A 25,339-nucleotide genomic window follows, 5' to 3' on the forward strand; every position below is an offset into this window, starting at 1 on the left:
TGAGAGCAAGGCACAATAATTAATGTACATTTACCTCTCCCCATTCATAGGAGCCAATATTTCCAAAAGCTGTTCCTCCCCATGAGCAGAAAACAATAGTACGGTCTGGTCTCCACCCTCTCTTAACTCTTAACATCAAGGCCCGGACAAAAGCTGTGATGATGGCAGTGCTGCTGGCCCATTCTTGTCTATTATAACTGTGAGCGGTATGATGATGGCTGCCAACTATGACATAACGGTCTGGAAATGGAAGGAAACAAGAGCCACTGAAACATAATATAAACCTTAACAATAAATTTAATGACATTTACATAATCCTATTGCACAACCAAGCAACAATTATGCAAAATTATTCTAATAATTAGGACTACTTGAACATTTTTCACCCACTGTCTTGATTTACACATCTGTGTATATCAAAGCAGAGGCAGCTGCTGAACTCAATTATGAATCTAAAGCTTAGATCTGTATTACTGTCCTCTGCAACATGCATATTAATTAATGAAGTACACAAATATGCCACAACGAAAACCTTATCTAACATTTTTCCAGAATCATAGCGGGAAGTGCCCTATAAACAATGTGTATACGCTCAGTAAATATTAATGATCTATTCTTACATTTGATGGGACAATTATTCAGTCACTGCAAATGTTAAACATGTGGTACTCATGTAGGAATTTTGTAATAAATGAAGTATTTAGGGAATCAGTTTTCATTTCCAACTTAGAGTTTTAACCCCTCTCCTTTCCCTGATGGAAAAAAAATCATCATAAAGTCATCCAACTACTCTTTTTTTCACATATTTTATTTCATAGAATCATACAAAATCAATTAGGTACATTACTAGAAAGGTCTCCATGACACCTGGATGGGTTCTGAACAACATATTTAACTGACTACTGTCAGTAATAAGGTAGTACAAATGCATCTCCAGAGTTTCCTCTGATTTTGTTGCCTGTGAATGTTGTTGGCACATATCTAAATTTACTTCAGCAAGTAGCCCTATAATTTGTGTAAAAATGTTTTTCCTCATTAAGTGTCATTTTCTGAGCAGATGTTCCATAGCATGATGGTTAAATGTGCAGAGTTCAAGGACTTCATGCTTGGGATGGAATCCAGGGTATTTGACTTACTAGTTGTATGACCTTGCCAAGCTTGTTCAGGTGCTCATGACTTTTTCAACCATAAAATGGGTATAAAATAGTGCATACATCATTTTTTCTTTTTCATTTTATTTACTTTTAGAAATTTTATTGGAATATAGTTGCTTTACAATGTTGTGTTAGTTTCTGCAATACAATAAAGTGAATCAACTATATGTATACCTATATCCCCTTTCTTATATTTCCATCCCATTTAGGCCATCAGAGAGCACAGAATAAAGATCCCGTGCTATACAGTAGATTCTCATTATCTATTATATATAGATATAGATATATCCTCTTGGTATCCATCTTTATTCTCTACAACTGTGTCTCTGCTTCCATTCAGTTGTTTGGAGTTTTAAGTAAAGCACTTTCAATAGCTCCTGACACACAGTAAGTACTACACATGTGTGGAATGAGTAAATCATGTCTTGGCTTCATGGCATCAAAAAGCTACTTTACAGGAAACAGTACTGAGTGAAGCAATTTTAGTTTTCCTCACTGATACTGGAACCAACAATGAATTTAATCCATCAACAGTGTGTTAACATTTAATTAATGATATATATAGTGTGACTGCTCAGATGGTAAAGAATCTCCTGCCTGTAATGCAGGAGACCTGGGTTCAATCCCTGGGTCAGGAAGATGCCTTGGAGAAGGGAATGGCAACTCACTCTGGTATTCTTGACTGGAAAACCCTATGGACAGAGGAGCCTGGTGGGCTACAGTCCATCAGTTCTCAAAGAGTAGGACACTGCTGATTGACTGACACACACACATATAGTTTGCCTGCAGTGTTGAATTGATTTACTCAGATATATATATATAAATTCTGTTAGGAATTGTCTGTGTTCTAGACAAGTGGTGAGGAATTGTTAGTTGCTCAGCTGTGTCTGACTATTTACAACCCTATCGACTGTATCCCGCCAGGCTTCTCTGTCCATGGAATCATCCAGCCAGAACACTGGAGTGGGTTGCCATTCTCTTTTCCAGGGGATCTTCCCAACCCAGGAAGAGAATCCAGGTCTCCTGTGTTGCATGAAGATTCCTTACCATCTGAGCCACCAGGGAAACCCTCATTCTAGGTAAACCATATCTAGAAAACTAAATACTGCTGCTACTGCTAAGTCACTTCAGTCGTGTCTGACTCTGTGCGACCCCATAGACGGCAGCCCACCAGACTCCCCATCCCTGGGATTCTCCAGGCAAGAACACTGGAGTGGGTTGCCGTTTCCTTCTCCAATGCATGAAAGTGAAAAGTGAAAGTGAAGTCGCTCAGTTGTGTCCAACTCTTTGCGACCCCATGGACTGCAGCCCACCAGGCTCCTCCACCCATGGGATTTTCCAGGCAAGAGTACTGGAGTGGGGTGCCATCACCTTCTCCGGAAAACTAAATACTAATTGATGCCATTTCTAATTTTCAGAGTCATTACATAAAGAAAGCATGTGAATGATTTTATAAAGTGCAAATAAACATTAGAAACACATTATACATTAAGGAATACTATTAATTAAACTGAGTTTAAAAGTTGGTGTTTTTTCCTACATTGAGTGTCAATAAGGAAAACTTTTCTATCCTAAATCTAGTATAATTCAGTACAATATTTTCTTCAAAAATAACTAAGAAATGTAGCAATGATGATAAATATTTCTAATACTTCAATTAGAGATTATTGTGATGGAAATTTACTGAAATGGTTGAAATGCAACAGCAACAATCTCCAAAATCATTCATATCTTGCATTAAAGATATTATAATCAGAGGTTGTTCAACATTGCTACTGTAAAGAAATCAAACAGAAGGTGCCCATGAATTTTTAGAGTTGGCTGGCAGGAAACTTGGCAGGGATGTAAAACTTGATCTCAAAATTCCCTGAGTTAGCAATTATGGGGTCAATTTGACTAAAATAATGAAGATAATTTCTCCAAAAAGAACTTGAGTAAATATCCCTACAAAGTAAATAGAAGTGGCATATATGTACTAATAGACTTGAATTCTATATTCTGTGTAACAAGCAACACAGACAGTGATGTCCTTCAGTCTCACAATGTATTCAGAAGTGTTGACTTTAATTAGATAATTAATGTATTTGTGAGTTATTTTCACTTCTTTAGCCTATACAACATCATCTGAAGGTTCCGTAAGATCCCATAACAAGGTATAAAACTATTTAAAATTTAGCCAGGTGAACTTTTCCATAAGCATCTTAAAAACCTAAAGCCACACAAACATTAGGCAGAATTGTCGGTGAACCAAGGATTAGGGATGGGACACAGACTAACACTGAAATATGTGAAACCAAAACTTTTACTAAAAAAAAATTAAAACTAAAATATTTCATTTAAAAAACTGGTCTTTATAAAAATAAAATCTTCAATGGTGTTATAGTGAATAAAAGAAAAACAATGACTTCTGTAGCTTTCATTCAAATGTACATGCCAGTTTAACAAATCTAAACTCTGTTTTTTCTATTTTGTTTCCCTTCTTAAACTCTTTAGTATGATTTATCTTTGAAGAGATTTGGTATGAAATAGAATAAAGACCTGTTTCTTGCTTTTGTATATCACCCACCCCTTAAAGTAGCATGAACCTAATTACCTCTAAAGAAGGACATTTAACTATGATATTGTTACAGAGCATTTGTGATATGTAAGATGGGATTCCTTGGAGCTCAGACAGAAAAGAATTCACTTGTCAATGCAGGAGACCCTAGTTCAACCCCTGGGTCAGGAAAATCCCGTGGAGAAAGAAATAGTAACCCACTCCACTACTCTTGCCTGAAGAATTTCACGGACAGAGGAGCCTAAAGGGCTACAGTCCATGGAGTTCCAAAGAGTTGGACACGACTGAGCAACTAACACACTATATAAGATGTAAATTATAAACACTTGGGTCTACTTACCTGGAAATGTCACTCCCTTTAAATATCCAACAACATTAGTAACTGTTTCAAATTTTGTGACTGTTTGAATTTTCATGCTGACAATTCTTTCCTCTGCAAAAAAAAAAAGAAAGCAAAACAAAACTAAAATATACTTGTTTTTCTAAATTCTGCTGTTTTAACTTTTATTAAAGTATCCAAATTCATTTATAATATATCATCAAATTATCCCAAACAACTGAATTTTTCTAGGTAACAAATGTCACACTTTTTGGCAAATATGCATTGGAAAGATTGTGTAGACAATTTTAGGTGCCTATTATTCAATGATGACTAAGATGCAACTTCTATAGAGCCATAAAAGGGCTATTTTATTTTTTTGTTTTTATTTTTTAATTTTATTTTAATTGGAGGCTAATTACTTTACAATAGTGTGGTGGGTTTTTCATCATACATTCACATGAATCAGCCATGGGTGTACATGTGTTTTCCAACTTGACCCTCCCCTCCACCTCCCTCCCAAAAGGGCAATTTCAAACTTCATATTAAAAACCGCAATAAGATTAAACAGGAAAACACACAGAACAAGATCTCAAGGATATGTGGGCAACTCTTAAAAAATCATCATCATCATCATATAAAAATATTTCCAAACAATTTTAAATACTTGCCTAGCTTCAAAACAAAATCACATGTGGAGATAATTTTACCATTTCCCTTTGTTCATTACTACATTGTTACTTTGAAAACTGGAAAGCATTACATAAATTAAAAGAATAAAGATTTTAAAAGCTACATATATTTTCAAATATTGGAGTTTTGTACTTATGTTTATATTGTCTCTCACCACTCCAGTACTCCTGCCTGGAAAATCCCATGGACAAAGGAGCCTGGTAGGCTGCAGTCCATGGGGTCACGAAGAGTCAGACACGACTGAGCAACTTCCTTTCACTTTTCACTTTCATGCATTGGAGAAGGAAATGGCAACCCACTCCAGTGTTCTTGCCTGGAGAATCCCAGGGACGGGGGAGCCTACTGGGCTGCCATCTATGGGGTCACACAGATTCGGACACGACAGAAGCGACTTAGCAGCAGCAGCAGCAGCAGCACCTCTCTTCTAAATCTCTGCCAACTGCTCTGCCTCTTTGAGTTTTTCTATTCATGCTTGATAGTAAAAATTTGACAACAAAGAAACAAAGACACCAATCAGAAAGGACTTCAGTCACAGCCCTGAAGGGATCTCTGAAGGTTTATGATGATCACAAGTGTTAATCCTGTATTTGATGGATCCTGGAACTAAAGCACAATTGCGCTCATCTCACATGCTAGCAAAGTAATGCTCAATATTCTCCAAGCCAGGCTTCAGCAATACGTGAACAATGAACTTCCAGATGTTCAAACTGGTTTTAGAAAAGGCAGAGGAACCAGAGATCAACATCCCCTGGATCATCAAAAAATCAAGAAATTTCCAGAAAAACATCTATTTCTGGTTTCTTGACTATGCCAAAGCCTTTGACTGTGTGGATCACGATAAACTGTGGAAAATTCTGAAAGAGATGGGAATTCCAGACCGCCTGACCTGCCTCTTAAGAAACCTATACACAGGTCAGGAAGCAACAGTTAGAACTGGACATGGAACAACAGACTGGTTCCAAATAGGAAAGGAGTATGTCAAGGCTGTATATTGTCACCCCACTTATTTAACTTATATGCAGAGTACATCATGAGAAACGTTGGACTGGAAGAAGCACAAGCTGGAATTAAGATTGCCGGGAGAAATATCAATAACCTCAGATATGCAGATGACACCACCCTTATGGCAGAAAGTGAAGAGGAGCTAAAAGCCTCTTGATGAAAGTGAAAGAGGAGAGTGAAAAAGTTGGCTTAAAGCTCAACATTCAGTAAACGAAGATCATGGCATCTGGTCCCATCATTTTATGGGAAATAGATGGGAAACAGTGGAAACAGTGTCAGTCTTCATTATTTTGGGCTCCAAAATCACTGCAGATGGTATTGCAGCCAAGAAATTAAAAGATGCTTATTCCTTGGAAGGAAAGTTTTGAGCAACCTAGATCGCATATTGAAAAGCAGAGATATTATTTTGCCAACAAAGGTCCGTCTAGTCAAGGCTATGGTTTTTCCAGTGGTCATGTATGGATGTGAGATTTGGACTGTGAAGAAAGCTGAGCACCGAAGAAAAGACCCTGATGTTGGGAGGGACTGGGGCAGGAAGAGAAGGGGACGACAGAGGATGACATGGCTGGATGGCATCACTGACTCAATGGACATGAGTTTGAGTGAACTCCAGGAGTTGATGATGGACAGGGAGACCTGGCGTGCTGTGACTCATGTAGTCGCAAAGAGTTGGACAGGACTGAGTGACTGAACTGAACTGAACTGGACAGTCTGAGGACTGGGGCGGTGGGGAGGAAGAAAGTACTGGTAGAAGGGTAGTTTCCCTAGGAGACATTCTAGGGCAGTCAAGTAAAACTGTTCAGGAGGGGTGACAATTAGAAAGCAGCTAATGCAAAGCAGGGGCTTCCCTCATGGGTCAGGGAGTGGTGAAGGATCTGCTTGCCAATGCAGGAAGTGTGCGTTTGATCTTTGGATATGGAAGCACTTCTGGAGGAGGAAATGGCAACCCATTCCGGTGTTCTCTTTTTGTGTGTATATAGTTCTACTTATTTATTTATTGGCTATGCTGGGTCTTCATTGGTGCATGGGCTTTTCTCTAGTTGCAGCAAGTAGGGGCTATGCTCTAGCTGTGGTGCACTTCTCATTGCAGTGGCTTCTGTTGTTGCTAAGCATAGGCACTAGGGTGCTCAGGCTTCCGTAGTTCTATATCCTTGGCTCCAGAGCCCAGGCTCAATAGTTGTGGCACACAGGCTTAGTTGCTCCATAACATGTGAGATCTTCCCTGACCAGGTATTCCACCAGTGTCTTCTTCTTGCCTGGCAAATCCCATGGACAGAGGAGCCTAGTAGGCTGCAGTCCATGGGGTCGCTAGGAGTCGGACACGATTGAGTGACTTCACTTTCAGTTTTCACTTTCCACTTTCATGCATTGGAGAAGGAAATGGCAACCCACTCCAGTGTTCTTGCCTGGAGAATCCCAGGGACAGGGAGCCTGCTGGGCTGCCATCTATGGGGTTGCGCAGAGTCGGACATGACTGAAGCGACTTAGCAGCAGCAGCAGCGGCAGCAGCTCCTGCATTGGCAGTCGGATTCTTTACCGCTGAGCCACCAGGGGAGCCCTCCACTCCAGTATTCTTGTCTGGAAAATCTTATGGACAGTGGAGCCAGAGGGCTTCAGCGCATGGGGTTGTAAAACAGCCAGACGCAACTAAGTTAAAAAAAAAAAAATGCAAGACAGACACACTTTGCTGACAAGAAGTTGAAACTGAACTTCTTACTGCCAGATGAGCTTCCCCGGTGCCTCAGACGGTAAAGCGTCTGCCTGCATTGCGGGAGACTCGGGTTCGATTCCTGGGTCAGGAAGTTCCCCTGGAGAAGGAAATGGCAATCCACTCCAGTACTCTTGCCTGGAAAATCTCATGGACAGAGGAGCCTGATAGGCTACAGTCCATGGGGTTGCAAAGAGTCGGATACGACTGAGTGACTTCACTTTCACTTTCTGCCAGATGAAACTATTATGACAAATAAGTTGCTTCTTTCTTTGTAGTATGAAAGTGAGAGTGTTAGTCACTCAGTTGTGTCCAACTCTTTGTGATCTCATGGACAGTAGCCCACCAGGCTCCTCTGTCCATGGAATTGTCCAGGCAAGAATACTGGAGTGGGCTGCCATTCTCTTCTCCAGGGGATCTTCATGACCCAGGGATTAAGCCTGGGTTTCCCACGTTGCAGGAAGATTCTTTATCTGAGATTCTCTGAGATTCTTTATCTCAGATTTTCTGGAGCTGGTTGCCATTTCTTCCTCCAGGGGATCTTCCCAATCCAGGGATCCAACCTGTGTCTCCTGCATTTCTTTACCACTGAGCTACTTTGAATGTGCCAAAGTAACAGCTCAAATAGAAAATCACTACACTAAAAAAATTATAACTAAAACAAGAGCAAAGAGACTTGAAAAGAATACCTGAGTGCCTTATATATGAAAAAAGCAAATCTACTTAGAACTGAGCATTGTGGTTCTAATTAAGGAGCTACATGTTTTTGTTTAATTTTTAAAATCAGTATACTTTGTTTTTATAGAGCAGTTTCAAAAATACAGACGAACAGAGCAGAAGATTCAGGATTCCCAAATACCCTTTCTCCCCTGCCTCTGTTTAGCATCTTGCGTTGCATGCATGCATGCTCAGTTGAATCCAGCTCTTTGTGACCCTATGGACTGTAATATACCAGGAACATCTTCCATAGCATGACCAATACCTGTTACCATTAATGAGACAATATTAATAAGTCCATAAATTCCATAAATCACATTGTTTTACTGGTTGTACTGTGCATTCTATGGGTTTTGACATAAACAGAATGGCAGGTATGCACCATCATAATATCATATAGAATAATTTCATTGCCCTAAAAATTTTCCGTGCTGTACCTGTTTATTTTTTACTCTCTCCCTTCTTCTTAAGCTCCTGGCAACCAATGATCTTTTAAATGTCTCTACAGTTTTGCCTTTTCCAAAACATGATAGAGTTGGAATCATAATTTGTTTTTAACATTTAATTCCCTGTTCTAGTTTTGTTCCAAACAGTTCAGATAAATGAACTTTAGATGAGGGACTGATGACCTTATAGTTGTTGTTTTTAATATTTTTACTTTATTTTTGAGTTAGATACAGCTGAAGAATCATCTCTGGTTTCCTAAGATTCAATATTAACTTTTTTCAAGTTCAGAAGTAAGAAAACCTTATAGTAAGTACAAATGTACTGCAAACTTCTTGAAATATTACCTTATGATATAGTGCCTTACAATTTATAATACCATTGACACACAAACATACTAATTCTTCCCTGTGGCTCAGACCATGAAGAATCTGCTTGCAATGCAGGAGACCTGGGTTTGATCCCTGGGTCTGGAAGATCCCTCGGAGAAGGTAGCAGCAACCCATCCCAGTATTCCTGCCTGGAGAATTCTATGCACAGAGGAGCCTGGTGGCTACAGTCCATCGGGTTGCAAAGAGAAGGACATGACTGAAAGACACACACAAACACACACATACACACACTCTCACTCACTCACACACTAATTCTCACTGGATCTTTTTTTTTGTTTGTTTTTCCATGAAACATTAATGAAGCAGCTTCATTAATGTTAATATTGAGTTCTTATTTATACATGGATTTGTTTTTAACCATTCTAATATAACTCATTTTAACAGGGCCATAGTGTTTTAATTAACGGAAATTTGTCATGACCGAAATACTGGGTCCACTACCAGCACCACCATCATCATCTAATTTAACTATTCAATTTGGAGGAAATTTCCAACCCTATTTTTATGAAAACTTTTATATTAGTTTGTCGTGTGCCATGAAAAGACATTTCAGGATTTCACTAGGATTGCATTAAATTAGTAAACCCATTTGAGAAAATTATATCTTTTATCTATTACATATACTTCTCAATTTATTTCAGCTGATTTTATTTCTTTAAAATTTTTTATATTTTTATTTATAAAAATTTGCATGATTATTAAATTATTTTAAGTTTTTCCTGCTATAGTAACAAAATATAGTGTTTAAAATTCTTTTACAATGTATAAGCATGCTATTTAATTTCATATGTTAGTCTTATAAAATGCCTTGTTATTCTACTATAGGTTTTAATAATTAATCTGTTGAGTTTTAATGTTTGTTAATTTCACTTAGATGCATACCAAAAATAGTTTTGTTTTTTCCCTTTTAATCTTTATAGCTTATCTACTGTTCTCAACATTTTTTCTAGGGCTGCCAGTGCCTTGTGGAATGCAGGTAGTAAAAGCAGCATTCTTTTGTCCTAGCCTTGTATTCTTCACTACAAATGCTTCTATAACTGTATTTTTTTTTAAGTTATTTGCTACACCTTTCTAGGAAATTCCCTTTAAAAGTAAGATCACTTTTATATCTTCCTTTGCTAAGAGGTTTTAGCATAAACAGATATTGAATCATCTTTTGAAATAACTGAAAGTTTTTTCACATTACAACATTTAAAAAAATGCTTATATTCCTGGATTAAGCCCTTCTTGGTCATAATATTTTTTGTGTGTGTTTGGTTACCAATACTTTAGAATATATGCATATGTAAGTGACATTAATAACTTTACTTCTCTATTTTTCCTGGTCTGATTTTGATATGTAGATTATAAATCTCACAAATATTTAGGGATCTTTGCTTCTTTTCATTGATTCTGTGAGAGTTTATACAGCACAAATTAACCATTTTACAAAGGAGAGGTAGTTTTAGTATATAAAACTATTTGGTACTGGTATTTTTTGTGTGTGTTGCAGGGAGAAGTACATTTTCACCCACTGTATATTTTCATTTTATTTCACTTGACATTTTCAAATTGTTATTATTAATCAATATAAGCAAATTGATTCTTATGTTTATTTCTTCTAAATGTATTTAATTGTTCATTTTATTCTTGTTCTTCAAAAAATCATTCATTTGTCTATGATTTTGTTTCCTATTCTATTTCTAACATCAATTTACTTAGTCTATGTCTTTAAATCTTTTCATCAGTTTTACTAGAGTTTAGTTAATTTATTAGAATTAAAAAATAATAATTTTTGGGTTTATGGATCCTCAATCATTTTTTCTTTATTTCTTGCTACAATATTATATTCTATGCTTATTAGTGTCTGTGTTAAATTTTGCCTAATGTATTCTCTGTGTGTATATGTGTTTAACCTAAATTCTTAAGTTAAGATGTTTAGCTTATTTCCTTTCAATTGTTACACATATCTTTAAGGCTATAGATTTTCTATGTAGCTGAAGTAAATTAATTTTGATATATGGTGTTATTATCTCACAAATTCTAACATTCTTAAACTTCTATGATAATTATTTCTATAATAAATGTATTAGTCCAAAGAATTTTCAAAATATTCAAATACATGGTATGAGTTACCGCTTTAATATCGATGTCTAGCTTAATTTAATTAATGAACTGAAAGCAAGGTCTATATGCTGATAATTTGATTTTAGGTGAGATTTATCTTGTGACACTGGCAGGCTATTATAAATGATAAATAGAGACTAAACATTTTTATAAATGTTCCATATAAAGAATGTTCATTCCCTATTACATGGTTGCAGCATATCATTCATAGGCCCAGTAAATCAAGCTTGAAAACTGTGTAGCTCTAGTTTCGGTGTTCTACATACTTTCTCTGTCAATTATTGAGACATTTTATAGTTTCCCATATGTTAATTTATCAATTTATCTTGGCATTCTTATATTTTTTGACTAGTTACATGTATGCAAGCTTAGAATTGCTACTATTCCCTGACTTTTATATAGATTATTTAGAATGTGCTTCTCTGGTTTCAGCTGGTGAAGAATCTGCATGCAATGCAGGAGACCCTGGTTCTCTTCCTGGGCTGGGAAGATCTGCTGGTGAAGGGATAGGCTACCCACTCCAGTACTCTTGGGCTTCCCTGGTGGGTCAGCTGGTAAAGAATCTGCTTTTAATGTGGGAGACCTGTGTTTGATCCCTGAATTGGGAAGATCCCCTGGAGAAGGGAACACTGTGTTGGTATGTATAGGGCTTCCCTAGTAGCTCAGCTGGTAAAGAATCCCTCTGCAATGCAGGAGACGCTGGTTCGATTCCTGGGTTGAGAAGATCCCCTGGAGAAGGAAACAGCTACCCACTCCAGTATTCTGGCCTGGAGAATTCCATGGACTGTATAGTCCATGGGGTCTCAAAGAACAATTATTCTTTACATCATTTCTATCCCAATTATACCCTAAAGTCTCCCCCTACATTAATTTAATTATTCCATATTTCTTTTGCTTAGTATATCTCCAATACTTATTTTCAAAGGATTGCCTTTGTTTTTACCAGGCATCCCAGGGGGATCTCTGGCTTGGATACAATTTTATGTTAATTTTTTGGCTTGATGTTTCTATATTACAATGTTAGTAAAAATTCTAAGCCAGGATTTTAAATTTCTAAAGTCATTTAAATTTTTATTTTTATTCTTTATCCATAGCTCAAGCAGAAGAAAGCTTTTCTTCATCAGTAGGAGGATTCCTTCCCAGTTTTTCTACTTCAACTCCATGGTCCTGGTTTTATATAGATGTTAGTTACAACTCTTCAGTACTCTTGCCTGGAAAATCCCATGGATAGAGGAGCCTGGTAGGCTGCAGTCCAGGGAGTCATGAAGAGTCGGACATGACTGAGCAACTTCACTTTCACTTTTCACTCTCATGCACTGGAGAAGGAAATGGCAACCTACTCCAGTGTTCTTGCCTGGAGAATCCCAGGAATGGGGGAGCCTGGTGGGCTGCCGTCTATGGGGTTGCACAGAGTTGGACATGACTGAAGCGACTTAGCAGCAGCAGCAGTTACAACTCATCGCTCCCTATAGTTCCATAACCATGTCCTTTGTCCCCATGTGAGTGCTATGTTCCCACTCTAATTTACCTAATTCACTGGGACCCATAACCTTTCCCAACACCTGGAAATTATATGGTCAATTTTTCTATTTATTTCCCTGATTTTTCACTCTGTCTTTGTGTTTCCTTCTGGACATTTTACTTTTTTTTTTTTTGATAGATGCTTTCAAAAACATTTTTTTCTTATATTTCATACAGAGCGCCTAGACATTTGCATGGACAGATTTCAAATTATTTTACCTGCCCTCTTCTACATCCTGAAGTGTAACTTTTATTTAAAAGTAACATAGAGGTCTGAGAAAGTAAAGACAATTTCTTTTACAAAGATGCTAAGATTACATTGGTTCTTTCCAGCTGAGAGAAGGACTTCCTTATGAGTCACAGGCCCAATATCAGGTCCAAATAATGGCATGCAACCTAGCAAAACACTGCCTTTCATTATTTAGGTACAACCCCACATATGATGTTGATCCTAATAATATTGTTTCATAGTAGTCCATACCCATGTCTGAAAGCAAATGTTCACATAGCCTGTTTGCCTTCACTAAAATCAGTATTATGATCACACTCTCCATTTTAATGATAAATATCAGTAAAATCTTAGATAAACTTTCATGTTCATAGCACATCTATTGCTGTTGGCATTGCTAATTTAAATACCCATTGCTAAAGCAATACGACTCTTCATAGCAATAACATTGGCAATCTTGTGCTTTGGAATTTATCCTACAAGGATAATTGAACTCTTTGCAGCATAATTTTAATAGCAATTACAGACAACAACATAGATTTCCTCAACAGGGAAATGACTTAGAAAAATTGCAATAAAATGTGAGAGCGTTAAAATGTAAAATACTATGTAGAGACATGGATACACTATAAATGAAGAGAACAAAATACAAAGAGATATACATGATGACTTAATTTAGGCAAACAGTGCATTTATGGACATGTTTAGAAAGAGACATTAATAAATGAAGCATAAACTGGGTTAGGAAGAGACATCTCTCCAAAGAAGACATACAGATGGCCAAGAAGCACATGAAAAAATGTTCAACATCACTAATTATTTTAAAATGCAAATTGAAACTACAATGAAATATCACGTCACACCAGTCAGAAAAGCTATCATCAAAAAATCTGCGAGCAATGGAGGGGGTATGGAGAGAAGGGAAACTTCCTACACTTGGTACAACCAATGGAGAAATTGGTGCGGAAGAGCCTTTAAAAAACTAAAAATAGGGGGGTGGTCCTAAGATGGCAGAGGAATAGGACAGGGAGACCACTTTCTCCCCACAAATTCATCAAAAGAACATTTCAACGCTGAGTAAATTCCACAAAACAACTTCTGAATTTCAGCAGAGGACATCAGGCACCCAGAAAAGCAGATCATTGTCTTCAAAAACAGGTAGGAAAAAATATAAAAGACAAAAAAAAAAAAAAAAAAGACAAAAGAGGTAGGGAGGGAGCTCCAACTAGGGAAGGGAGTCTTAAAAAGAGGGAAGTCTCCAAACATCAGGAAATACTCTCACTGCCGAGTCTGTGGCGAGCCTTGGAAGCACAGAGAGCAATATAACAGGGAGGAAATAAATAAATAATTAAAACCCACAGATTAGGAGCCCAAGGGTAACTCCCCCAGTGGAGAAGCAGTGCAGACACCTTCATCTGCCACTAGCAAGCGGGGGCTGGACAGGGTGGCGCGGGCTCCATTGCTTTTTAAGGATCAGGCCCAAATGCCCCGAGTGTACCCAGAGCGAACTAACTTGGGCTAGCAAACCAGACTTTGGGATAGCTACCACGAGAAAAGCTCTAACATAAGACAATGCCAGGATGGAACAGAATCAGCCGGCTGCAGACCATCCCCCTCTGGTGACAGGCAGCCAGAGCCAGAAGGGCCAGAAGGGGGCAATCGCAGCCCTAGAGAGACATTAACTACCAAACTGCAAACAGGCTTCTTTGCTAACTAAGACTTCTTGGGGTTCTGGACAGTCATCATCCACCTGAGAAGGTGCGCCAGTTGCACACCCAGAAAACTGGGCAGTAGAGACAGGAGAGGCGATAAGTCGCAAGGACCACGCTCGCCAAACACCTGAGCTACTCGGACTTGGGAAGGGCACAAAACGCAGGCCCAACCGAGTCTGCACCTCTGAGGACTACCTGAATGGCTTAGACCTGCGAGGTGTATGCAGCCCAGGGCCAGCCTCAGATGGTTCCTGGTGGAGCAACCTACAGCCTGAGCTGTGTGCTCCATGAGTGGCAGGGCGGGGGGTGGGGGCAGGCCCAGTGTTGTGGCTGAGACACTGTGAGCATACACCAGTGTTATTTGTTTGAAGCATCCCTCCCTCCCCACAGCGCGACTGAAAAAGTGAGCCTAAAAAAAATTGTCCACCACTGCCCCTCTTGTGTCAGGGCAGAAATCAGACCCTGAAGAGACCAGCAAATAGAAGCTAAAACAGGGGGAACCGCCTTGGAAGTGACAGGTGCAATAGATTAAAACCCTGTCATTAGTACCGACTACATAGGAAGAGGCCTATAGATCTTGAGAAATATAAGCTGGACCAAGGAACTATCCGAAAATGAACTGACCCCACACTGCCCACAACACCACCAGAGAAAGTCTTAGATATATCTTCACTATTATGATCATTCTTTTTTTGTTTGTTTTTCTTTTTTTTAACATTTTAAAATTTTTAAGTCCTCTATTTCTCCTTTAATTTTCATTTTTATAACCTACTATTACTTTTCAAAAAAAGACCCTATGTTTAAAGCAAACTTCATATATATATATATATATATTTTAATAATTCTTGTGATTTTTGTTTTTTTTTCCCCCTCCTTCTTCTTCTTTTCTTTAATATTGTATTTTTGAAAATCCAACCTCTACTCTAGATTTTTAATCTTTGCTTTTTGGTATTTGTTATCAATTTTGTACCTTCAAAAACCCAACCTTCAGTACCCATTTTAACTTGAGAGCGAGATTACTGGCTTAACTGCGTTCTCCTCATTTGGATTCTCCTTTTTCTCCACCAGGTCGCCTCCCTCTCCTCCCTCCCCCTTCTCTTCTCTACCCAACTCTATGAATCTCTGTGTGTTCCAGACGGTAGCGAACACTTAGGGAACTGATTACTGGCTAGATCTGTCTCTCTCCTTTTCATTCCCCTCTTTTATCCTGCTGGCCACCTCTGTCTCCTTCCTCCCTCTCCTCTTCTCTGGATAAATCCGTGAACATCTCTGAGGAGTCCAGACTGGAGCGCACATAAGGAAGTGATTACTGGCTAGCTTGCTCTTTCCTCTTTTGATTCTACCTCATCTCATTCAGGTCACCTCTAACTCACCCCTCCCTTTCTCTTCTCCATGTAACTGTGAACCTCTCTGGGTGTCCCTCAATGTGGAGAAACTTTCATCTTTAACCTAGATGTTTTATCAACAGTGCAGTATAGAAGGAGAAGTCTTGACACTACTGTAAAAATAAGACTGAAAACCAGAAGCAGGAGGCTTAAGTCCAAATCCTCAGAACATCAGAGAACTCCCGACTCCAGGGAACATTAATCAATATGAGCTCATCAAACACCTCCATCAGTTCAGTTCAGTTCAGTCGCTCAGTCGCATCTGACTCTTTGCAACCCCATGAATCGCAGCATGCCAGGCCTCCCTGTCCAACACCATCTCCCAGACTTAAACTCAGACTCACGTCCAAGAGTCCATGATGCCATCCAGCCATCTCATCCTCTATCGTCCCCTCCTCCTCCTGCCTCCAATCCCTCCCAACATCAGAGTCTTTTCCAATGAGTCAACTCTTCGCATGAGGTGGCCAAAGTACTGGAGTTTCAGCTTTAGCATCATTCCTTCCAAAGAAATCCCACGGTTGACCTCCTTCAGAATGGACTGGTTGGATCTCCTTGCAGTCCAAGGGACCCTCAAGAGTCTTCCCCAGCACCACAGTTCAAAAGCATCAATTCTTTGGCACTCAGCCTTCTTCACAGTCCAACTCTCACATCCATACATGACCACTGGAAAAATCATAGCCTTGACTAGATGGACCTTAGTCGGCAAAGTAATGTCTTTGCTTTGAATATACTATCTAGGTTGGTCATAACTTTCCTTCCAAGGAGTAAGCATCTTTTAATTTAATGGTTACAGTCACCATCTGCAGTGATTCTGGAGCCCAAAAGAATAAAGTCTGACACTGTCTCTACTGTTTCCCCATCTAGTTCCCATGAAGTGATGGGACCAGATGCCATAATCTTCCTTTTCTGAATGTTGAGCTTTAGGCCAACTTTTCCTTCTCCTCTTTCACTTTCCTCAAGAGGCTTTTTAGCTCCTCTTCACTTTCGGCCATAAAGGTGGTGTCATCTGCATATCTTAGGTGATTGAGATTTCTCCCGGCAATCTTGATTCCAGCTTGTGTTTCTTCCAGGCCAGCGTTTCTCATGATGTACTCTACATATAAGTTAAATAAGCGGGGTGACAATATCCAGCCTTGACGTATTCCTTTTCCTATTTGGAACCAGTCTGTTGTTCCATGTCCAGTTCGAACTGTTGCTTCCTGACCTGCATACAGATTTCTCAAGAGGCAGGTTAGGTGGTCTGGTATTCCCATCTCTTTCAGAATTTTCCACAGTTTATTGTGATCCACGCAGTCAAAGGCTTTGGCATAGTCAATAAAGCAGAAATAGATGTTTTTCTGGAACTCTCTTGCTTTTTCTATGATCCAGCAGATGTTGGCAATTTGATCTCTGGTTCCTCTGCCTTTTCTAAAACCAGCTTGAACATCAGGGAGTTCACGGTTCACATATTGCTGAAGTCAGCTTGGAGAATTTTGAGCATTACTTTACTAGCATGTGAGATGAGTGCAATTGTGTGGTAGTTTGAGCATTCTTTGGCATTGCCTTTCTTTGGAATTGGAATGAAAACTGAAGATAGGATTAGTGAAATAGAAGATAGAATGGTAGAAATAAATGAATCAGAGATGAAAAAAGAAAAACTAATTAAAAGAAATGAAGACAATCTCAGAGACCTCCAGGACAATATGAAACACTCCAGCATTCGAATTATAGGAGTCCCAGAAGAAGAAGACAAAAGGAAAGACCATGAGAAAATCCTTGAGGAGATACTAGTTGAAAACTTCCCTAAAATGGGGAAGGAAATAATCACCCAAGTCCAAGAAACACAGAGAGTCCCAAATAGAATAAACCCAAGGCAAAACACCCCAAGACACATATTAATCAAATTAACAAAGATCAAACACAAAGAAAAGCAGCAAGGGAAAACAACAAATAACACACAAGGGGATTCCCATAAGGATAATAGCTGATCTTTCAATAGAAACTCTCAGGCCAGGAGGGAATGGCAAGACATACTTAAAGTGATGAAAGAAAATAACCTACAGCCCAGATTACTGTACCCAGGAAGAATCTCATTCAAATATGAAGGAGAACTCAAAAGCTTTACAGACAAGCAAAAGCTGAGAGAATTCAGCACCACCAAACCAGCTCTCCAACAAATGCTAAAGGATATTCTCTAGACAGGAAACACAAAAAGGGTGTGTAAACCAGAACCCAAAACAATAAAGTAAATGGCAATGGGATCATACTTATCAATAATTACCTTAAATGTAAATGGGTTGAATGCCCCAACCAAAAGACAAAGACTGGCTGAATGGATACAAAAACAAGACCTCTATATATGTTGTCTACAAGATACTCACCTCAAAACAAGGGACACATACAGACTGAAAGTGAAGGGCTGGAAAAAGATATTCCACACAAATGGAGACCAAAAGAAAGCAGGAGTATCAAAACTCATATCAGATGAAATAGACTTTAAAACAAAGGCTGTGAAAAGAGACAAAGAAGGATACTACATAATGATCAAAGGATCAATCCAAGAAGAAGATATAACAATTATAAGTATATATGCACCCAACATAGGAGCACTGCAATATGTAAGACAAATGCTAACAAGTATGAAAAGGGAAATTAACAATAACACAATAATAGCAGGAGACTTTAATATCCCACTCACACCTATGGATAGATCAACTAAACAGAAAATTAACAAAGAAACACAAATTTTAAATGATACGATAGACCAGTTAGACCTAATTGATATCTATAGGATATTTCACCCCAAAACAATGAATTTCACCTTTTCTCAAGTGCTCATGGAACTTTCTCCAGGATAGATCACATCCTGGGCCATAAAATTAGCCTTGATAAATTCAAAAAATTGAAATCATTCCAAGCATCTTTTCTGACCATAATGCATTAAGATTAGATCTCAATTACAGGAGAAAACTATTAAAAATTCCAACATATGGAGGCTGAACAACATGCTTCTGAATAACCAACAAATCACAGAAGAAATCAAAAGAGAAATCAAAATATGCATAGAAACGAATGAAAATGAAAACACAACAACCCAAAACCTGTGGATCACTATAAAAGCAGTGCTAAGGGAAAAGCAAGAAAAAAGTTAAATAAATAACCTAACTCTACACCTAAAGAAAAGGAAAAAATGGAGAACCCCAGAGTTAGTAGAAGGAAAGAAATCTTAAAAATTAGGGCAGAAATAAATGCAAAAGAAACAAAAGATACCATAGCAAAAATCAACAAAGCCAAAAGCTGGTTCTTTGAAAGGATAAATAAAATTGACAAACCATTAGCCAGACTCATCAGGAAACAAAGGGAGAAAAATCAAATCAATAAAATTAGAAATGAAAATGGACAGATCACAACAGACAACACAGAAATACAAAGGATCATAAGAGACTACTATCAGCAGTTATATGCCAATAAAATGGACAATATGGAAGAAATGGATAAATTCTTAGAAAAGTACAACTTTCCAAAAATGAACCAGGAAGAAATAGAAAACTTTACAGACCCATCACAAGCACAGAAATTGAAACTATAATCAGAAATCTTCCAGCAAACAAAAGCCCAGGTCCAGAGAGCTTCACAGCTGAATTCTACCAAAAATTTAAAGAAGAGCTAACACCTATCCTACTCAAACTCTTCCAGAAAATTGCAGAGGAAGGTAAACTTCCAAACTCATTCTATGAGGCCACCATCACCCTAATACCAAAACCTGACAAAGATGCCACAAAAAAAAGAAAACTACAGGATAATATCACTGATGAACATAGATGCAAAATCCTTAACAAAATTCTAGCCATCAGAATCCAACAACACATTTAAAAGATCATACACCATGACCAAGTGGGCTTTATCCCAGGGATGCAAGGATTCTTCAATATCCGCAAATCAATCAATGTAATTCACCACATTAACAAACTGAAAAATAAAAGCCATATGATTATCTCAATAGATGCAGAGAAGGCCTTTGACAAAATTCAACATCCATTTATGATAAAAACTCTCCAGAAAGCATAAATAGAAGGAACATACCTCAACATAATAAAGGCTATATATGACAAACCCACAGCAAACATTATCCTCAATGGTGAAAAATTGAAAGCATTTCCCCTAAAGTCAGGAACAAGACAAGGGTGCCCACTTTCACTGCTACTATTCAACATAGTTCTGGAAGTTTTGGCCACAGCAATCAGAGCAGAAAAAGAAATAAAGGAATCCAAATTGGAAAAGAAGAATAAAACTCACTGTTTGCAGATGACATGATCTTCTACATAGAAAACCCTAAAGACTCCATCAGAAAATTACTAGAGCTAATCAATGAATATAGTAAAGTTGCAGGATATAAAATCAACACACAGAAATCCCTTGCATTCCTATACACTAATAATGAGAAAGTAGAAAAAGAAATTAAGGAAACAATTCCATTCACCATTACAATGAAAAAAATAAAACACTTAGGAATATATCTACCTAAAGAAACTAAAGACCTATATATAGAAAACTATAAAACACTGGTGAAAGAAATCAAACAGGACACTAATAGATGGAGAAATATACCATGTTCATGGATCAGAAGAATCAATATAGTGAAAATGAGTATACTATACTACCCAAAGCAATCTACAGATTCAATGCAATCCCTATCAAGCTACCAGCGGTATTTTTCACAGAGCTAAAACAAATAATTTCACAATTTGTATGGAAATACAAAAACCTCGAATAGCCAGAGCAATCTTGAGAAAGAAGAATGGAACTGGAGGAATCAACCTGCCTGACTTCAGGCTCTGCTACAAAGCCATAGTCATCAAGACAATATGGTACTGGCACAAAGACAGAAATATAGATTAATGGAACAAAATAGAAGGCCCAGAGATAAATCCACACACCTATGGACAACTTATCTTCGACAAAGGAGGCAAGAATATACAATGGATTAAAGACAATCTCTTTAACAAGTGGTGCTGGGAAAACCACTTGTAAAAGAATGAAACTAGAACACTTTCTAACACCATACACAAAAACAAACTCAAAATGGATTAAAGATCTAAATGTAAGACCAGAAACTATAAAACTCCTAGAAGAGTACATAGGCAAAACACTCTCTGACATAAATCACAGCAGGATCCTCTATGACCCACCTCCCAGAATACTGGAAATAAAAGCAAAAATAAACAAATGGGATCTAATTAAAATTAAAAGCTTCTGTACAACAAAGGAAACTATAAGCAAGGTGAAAATACAGCCTTCGGAACAGGAAAAAATAATAGTAAATGAAGCAACTGACAAACAACTAATCTCAAAAACAGACAAGCAACTCCTGCAGCTCAGTTCCAGAAAAATAAATGACCTAAACAAAAAATGGGCCAAAGAACTAAATAGACATTCCTTCAAAAAAGACATACAGATGGCTAACAAACACATGAAAAGATGCTCAACATCACTCACTATCAGAGAAATGCAAATCAAGACCAGAATGAGGAACCATTTCACACCAGTCAGAATGGCTGCGATCCAAAAGTCTACAAGCAATAAATACTGGAGAGGATGTGGAGAAAAGGGAACCCTCTTACACTGTTGGTGGGAATGCAAACTAGTACAGCCACTATGGAGAACAGTGTGGAGATTCCTTAAAAAACTGGAAATAGAACTGCCTTATGACCCAGCAATCCCGCTGCTGGGCATACACACCAAGGAAACCAGAATTGAAAGAGACATGTGTACCCCAATGTTCATCGCAGCACTGTTTATAGGAAATGGAAGCAACCTAGATGTCCATCAGCAGATGAATGGATAAGAAAGCAGTGGTACATACACACGATGGAGTATTACTTAGCCATTAAAAAGAATATATTTGAATCAGTTCTAATGGGGTGCATGAAACTGGAGCCTATTATACAGAGTGCAGTAAGCCAGAAAGAAAAACACCAATACATTATATTAACGCATATATATGGAATTTAGAAAGATGGTAATGACAACCCTGTATGCGAGACAGCAAAAGAGACACAGATGTGTAGAACAGACTTTTGGACTCTGTTGGAGAGGGAGAGGGTTGGATGATTTGGGAGAATGGCATTGAAACATGCATAATATCATGTAAGAAACAAATCGCCAGTCTAGGTTTGATGCAGGATACAGGATGCTTGGGGCTGGTGCACTGGGATGACCCAGAGAGATGGTATAGGGAGGGAAGTGGGAGTGGGGTTCAGAATTGGGAACTCATGTACACCCATGGTGGATTCATGTTGATGTATGGAAAACCAATACAGTATTATAAAGTAAAATAAAATAATTAAAAATACACCACCACATGATCTTGCAATCACTTTCCTGGGCATGTATCTGGAGAAATACATGATTCAAAAGGATACTATGCACCCTAATGTTCATTATAGAGCTATGTACAACATCCAAGTCATGGAAGCAACCTAGATGTCCATTAACTTATGAAGATAAGATGATGTTGTATATATTTACAACAGATATTCAGCCATTAAAAAAAATGAAATAATGCCATTTGTAGCTAGATAGACCTAAAGAGTATCGTACAAAGTGAAGTAAGCCAGACAGAGATAGACATATATGCTATTGCTTATATGTGGAATCTAATAATAATAATAATAATAGAGTGAACTTATTTACAAAACAGAAATAGACTCAGGCAGAAAATGAGCTAATGGTTACCAGGGGGATTGTGGAGGGAGAGATAGATCGGATGTTTGGGATTTATATGTACACACTCCTATATTAAAATAAAATTATTTTCCATGAAAAAAAACTTAGGAAACATGGAAAAGGCAAGATCATATAATGATAAGCAAAGAAAACATAGATGAAAAAATACTGAAGACCCCACAGGTGACTTAGATACATGAGTTACATGAGTGGGTTCAACTGTGAAAAGTAACTGGGCTATGTACTTAGAATTTGTGTTGTTTTCTGAATGTAAGATTTAAATGAAAATGTTTAAAAGCTAAAATTGTTTGCCCTAATGACCAGTGGCTTAGTTCAGAAAGATCTTTATCCATAAAATACAATCCATTTATCCATAAAATACAATCCATTAAAAGCATAAAATCTATCTTTGAAAAAAAATTATGTAGTTTTAATTGAATTGTGCTATAAATGCAAAATACACACTGGATTTTGAAGTCTTAGAAAGAAATAAAGAATAAATTATTTCTTTACTAAGTATGCATACTGATGGCAATAGAGAGATAATATTTTGGGTACCTTGAATTAAATAAAATGTAATATTAAACATAAAAAGAAAACTAAAAAATATTTGGATTAGGAAGTCCTGCCTATATCAGTTGGGGTGTTGGGCTCTTAACCCTTGGACTGTCAAGGAATTACCAAGAAAGCTCTTCTTTAAAGGAGAATGCCAACTGATAAGAGTGGAAGGAATGTGGACTTAGAAGGTAACCCTTAGCATCTTGGCAATGACTGGTTGGGCAGGAAACATCAATGAACATTGAAACTAGTAGATGAAGGTAGAAATGGGGGTAAGATATTTGTGTGATTTCAAATGCTTATTGATTACTTTAAAAAAAGAATAAAGAATAATGTTGATGAGATCTAGTGGGCACCACCTTAATCAAGTGATTAAAGGTAGCTTTATCAGTTATGGAACAAATTAATATGAGCTATGAGAAAAACACAGTCTCGCTTCCATACCATTACTGCCAATGATTCAGAGCCTGAACTTATTCACAAGAAACATCAGATAAACCTAGACTGGGGAACACTCTGAAGATAACTGGCACTTAAGCTTCAAAAGAGATAAAATAATCAGAAAAAGAAAAAGGAGAAACTATTCCAGACTGAAGGAAATTTGAGACTTGGTAACTTCAAGACATGAATCTAGTTTAGATCTATTCGATATTTAGGACACTATTGGGACAATTGGCAAAAAGTGAATGGGGCCTTGGAGTGCGTGTAGAAATGCATCAAAGTTTAATTCCTGTTTGCAGCGGTACTGCTGTTAGTGCAGGAGAGAATGTCATCATGAGAGAATTCAAATGCAATTGTTTATCATTCTGCAGCCTACCTGTTGGAGAAGGAAATGGCAAACCACTCCAGTACTCTTGCCTGGAAAATCCCATGGATGGAGGAGCCTGGTAGGCTCCAATCCATGGGGTCGCTAAGAGTTGGACACAGCTGAAGCAACTTAGCAGCAGCAGCAGCAGCCTACCTGTAGATAGGTGAGGAAGAACTTTTTTGTGTGCTATTCTTGCAACTTTTCTGTAAGTTTGAATGTATTTCAAAATAATAAAAATACTTTTGAAATTAGAAAATCCTGGGGAACCTTTAACCATGCAGTTTGTTACATGAAAAGTCAGAGCATATATATGTGTGTATGCATTACTACTTTAAGATAGCATTTTCAGCTCACGTTTACTAAATGTTTTCTGTCTTTCATATTCCATAGCTGGATGGCAGCTTTACATTTGATATGTGAAGTTCAAAAGATTTCAAGATGACAAAAATGTGTTCCACTCAGAGAACATTTGTATTCACATAGGGTGAGGAATGTCAGAGCTAAAAGACATAAAAGCAGCTGCCTCTCTCCAGTCCTTAATTTAATCATGTTGCAGGAAAAATTATCTGCTTCAGAAATTATATTCCAGTGATAATTCTGTCTTGCATTTTTGTTGTTGTTATGAACTGATTCTCAGTCATCTTCCCCAATAGGTCATAAAGCTTTATCTCCACCTGCACTGTAAGCTTACCCAGTATCTAGGAAAAATTCCAACATCATTTAGAGATTTAAGCACTAACAATTGCTGCTAACTCTTGAGTTCCAGCTGCAATGATTAACCATTTGTTTCCAAGATAAAGTTCTTCCTGGAGTTCCTAATTTTAGTCAGATATTTGTCTCATTCTTGGCTACCAGAATTTAAAATTTCTTGGATTGGGCTCTGAATTATTTTTTCAATTTTCTTGTATCCCAAGAAATGGAATCTGCTCTAGAATCACAGTTTTGATGATTGAGACTTTGTAATCTTCTAAAATTCTTCCTAAATACCAACTGCTTCTCTGACTGTCTGAGTATAAAATGCTTCTGGATTATATACAATCATAATATATATCAGACCCATGTGGGTGTTCCATTTTTTTACATGGGGTTTTCCTGTTGTCAAGGGTATTTTTGAACTGACACAAGTGACTGGATATTATATGTTTTAGACTAAAAGTCTTATTTTAAATGTTTATCAATTGATATAGCATACAGTGACAAATCAGAAAGGATTGGCACCAAGCAACTAGAAAATCCACACTAACATATACAAACTGATAATTGGTCCTGTCCCAAACACCATGTTCTTCCTGCCATATTGAAATTTTCTCAGAAATTGAATTTCAATAG

At 37.7% G+C, this 25,339-nt stretch overlaps 1 protein-coding gene across 3 annotated transcripts in view; it reads right to left on the reverse strand.

Moving 5' to 3' along the window:
• Window positions 1-25,339, reverse strand: part of NAALADL2 (N-acetylated alpha-linked acidic dipeptidase like 2) — a 1,658,881-nt gene that overhangs the window by 494,606 nt on the left and 1,138,936 nt on the right. For all 3 annotated transcript variants that reach the window (XM_042234309.2, XM_060393545.1, XM_042234305.2), the window contains 2 exons: window positions 4,052-4,144; window positions 35-240 (listed from right to left, as the gene is read on the reverse strand). In XM_042234309.2, the coding sequence (XP_042090243.1) occupies window positions 35-240; window positions 4,052-4,144 (299 nt within the window). The remainder of the gene's footprint in view (window positions 1-34; window positions 241-4,051; window positions 4,145-25,339) is intronic.

The sequence above is a fragment of the Ovis aries genome, chromosome 1 (genome assembly GCF_016772045.2).
Source record: "Ovis aries strain OAR_USU_Benz2616 breed Rambouillet chromosome 1, ARS-UI_Ramb_v3.0, whole genome shotgun sequence".
NCBI classification, from domain to species: domain Eukaryota; kingdom Metazoa; phylum Chordata; class Mammalia; order Artiodactyla; family Bovidae; genus Ovis; species Ovis aries.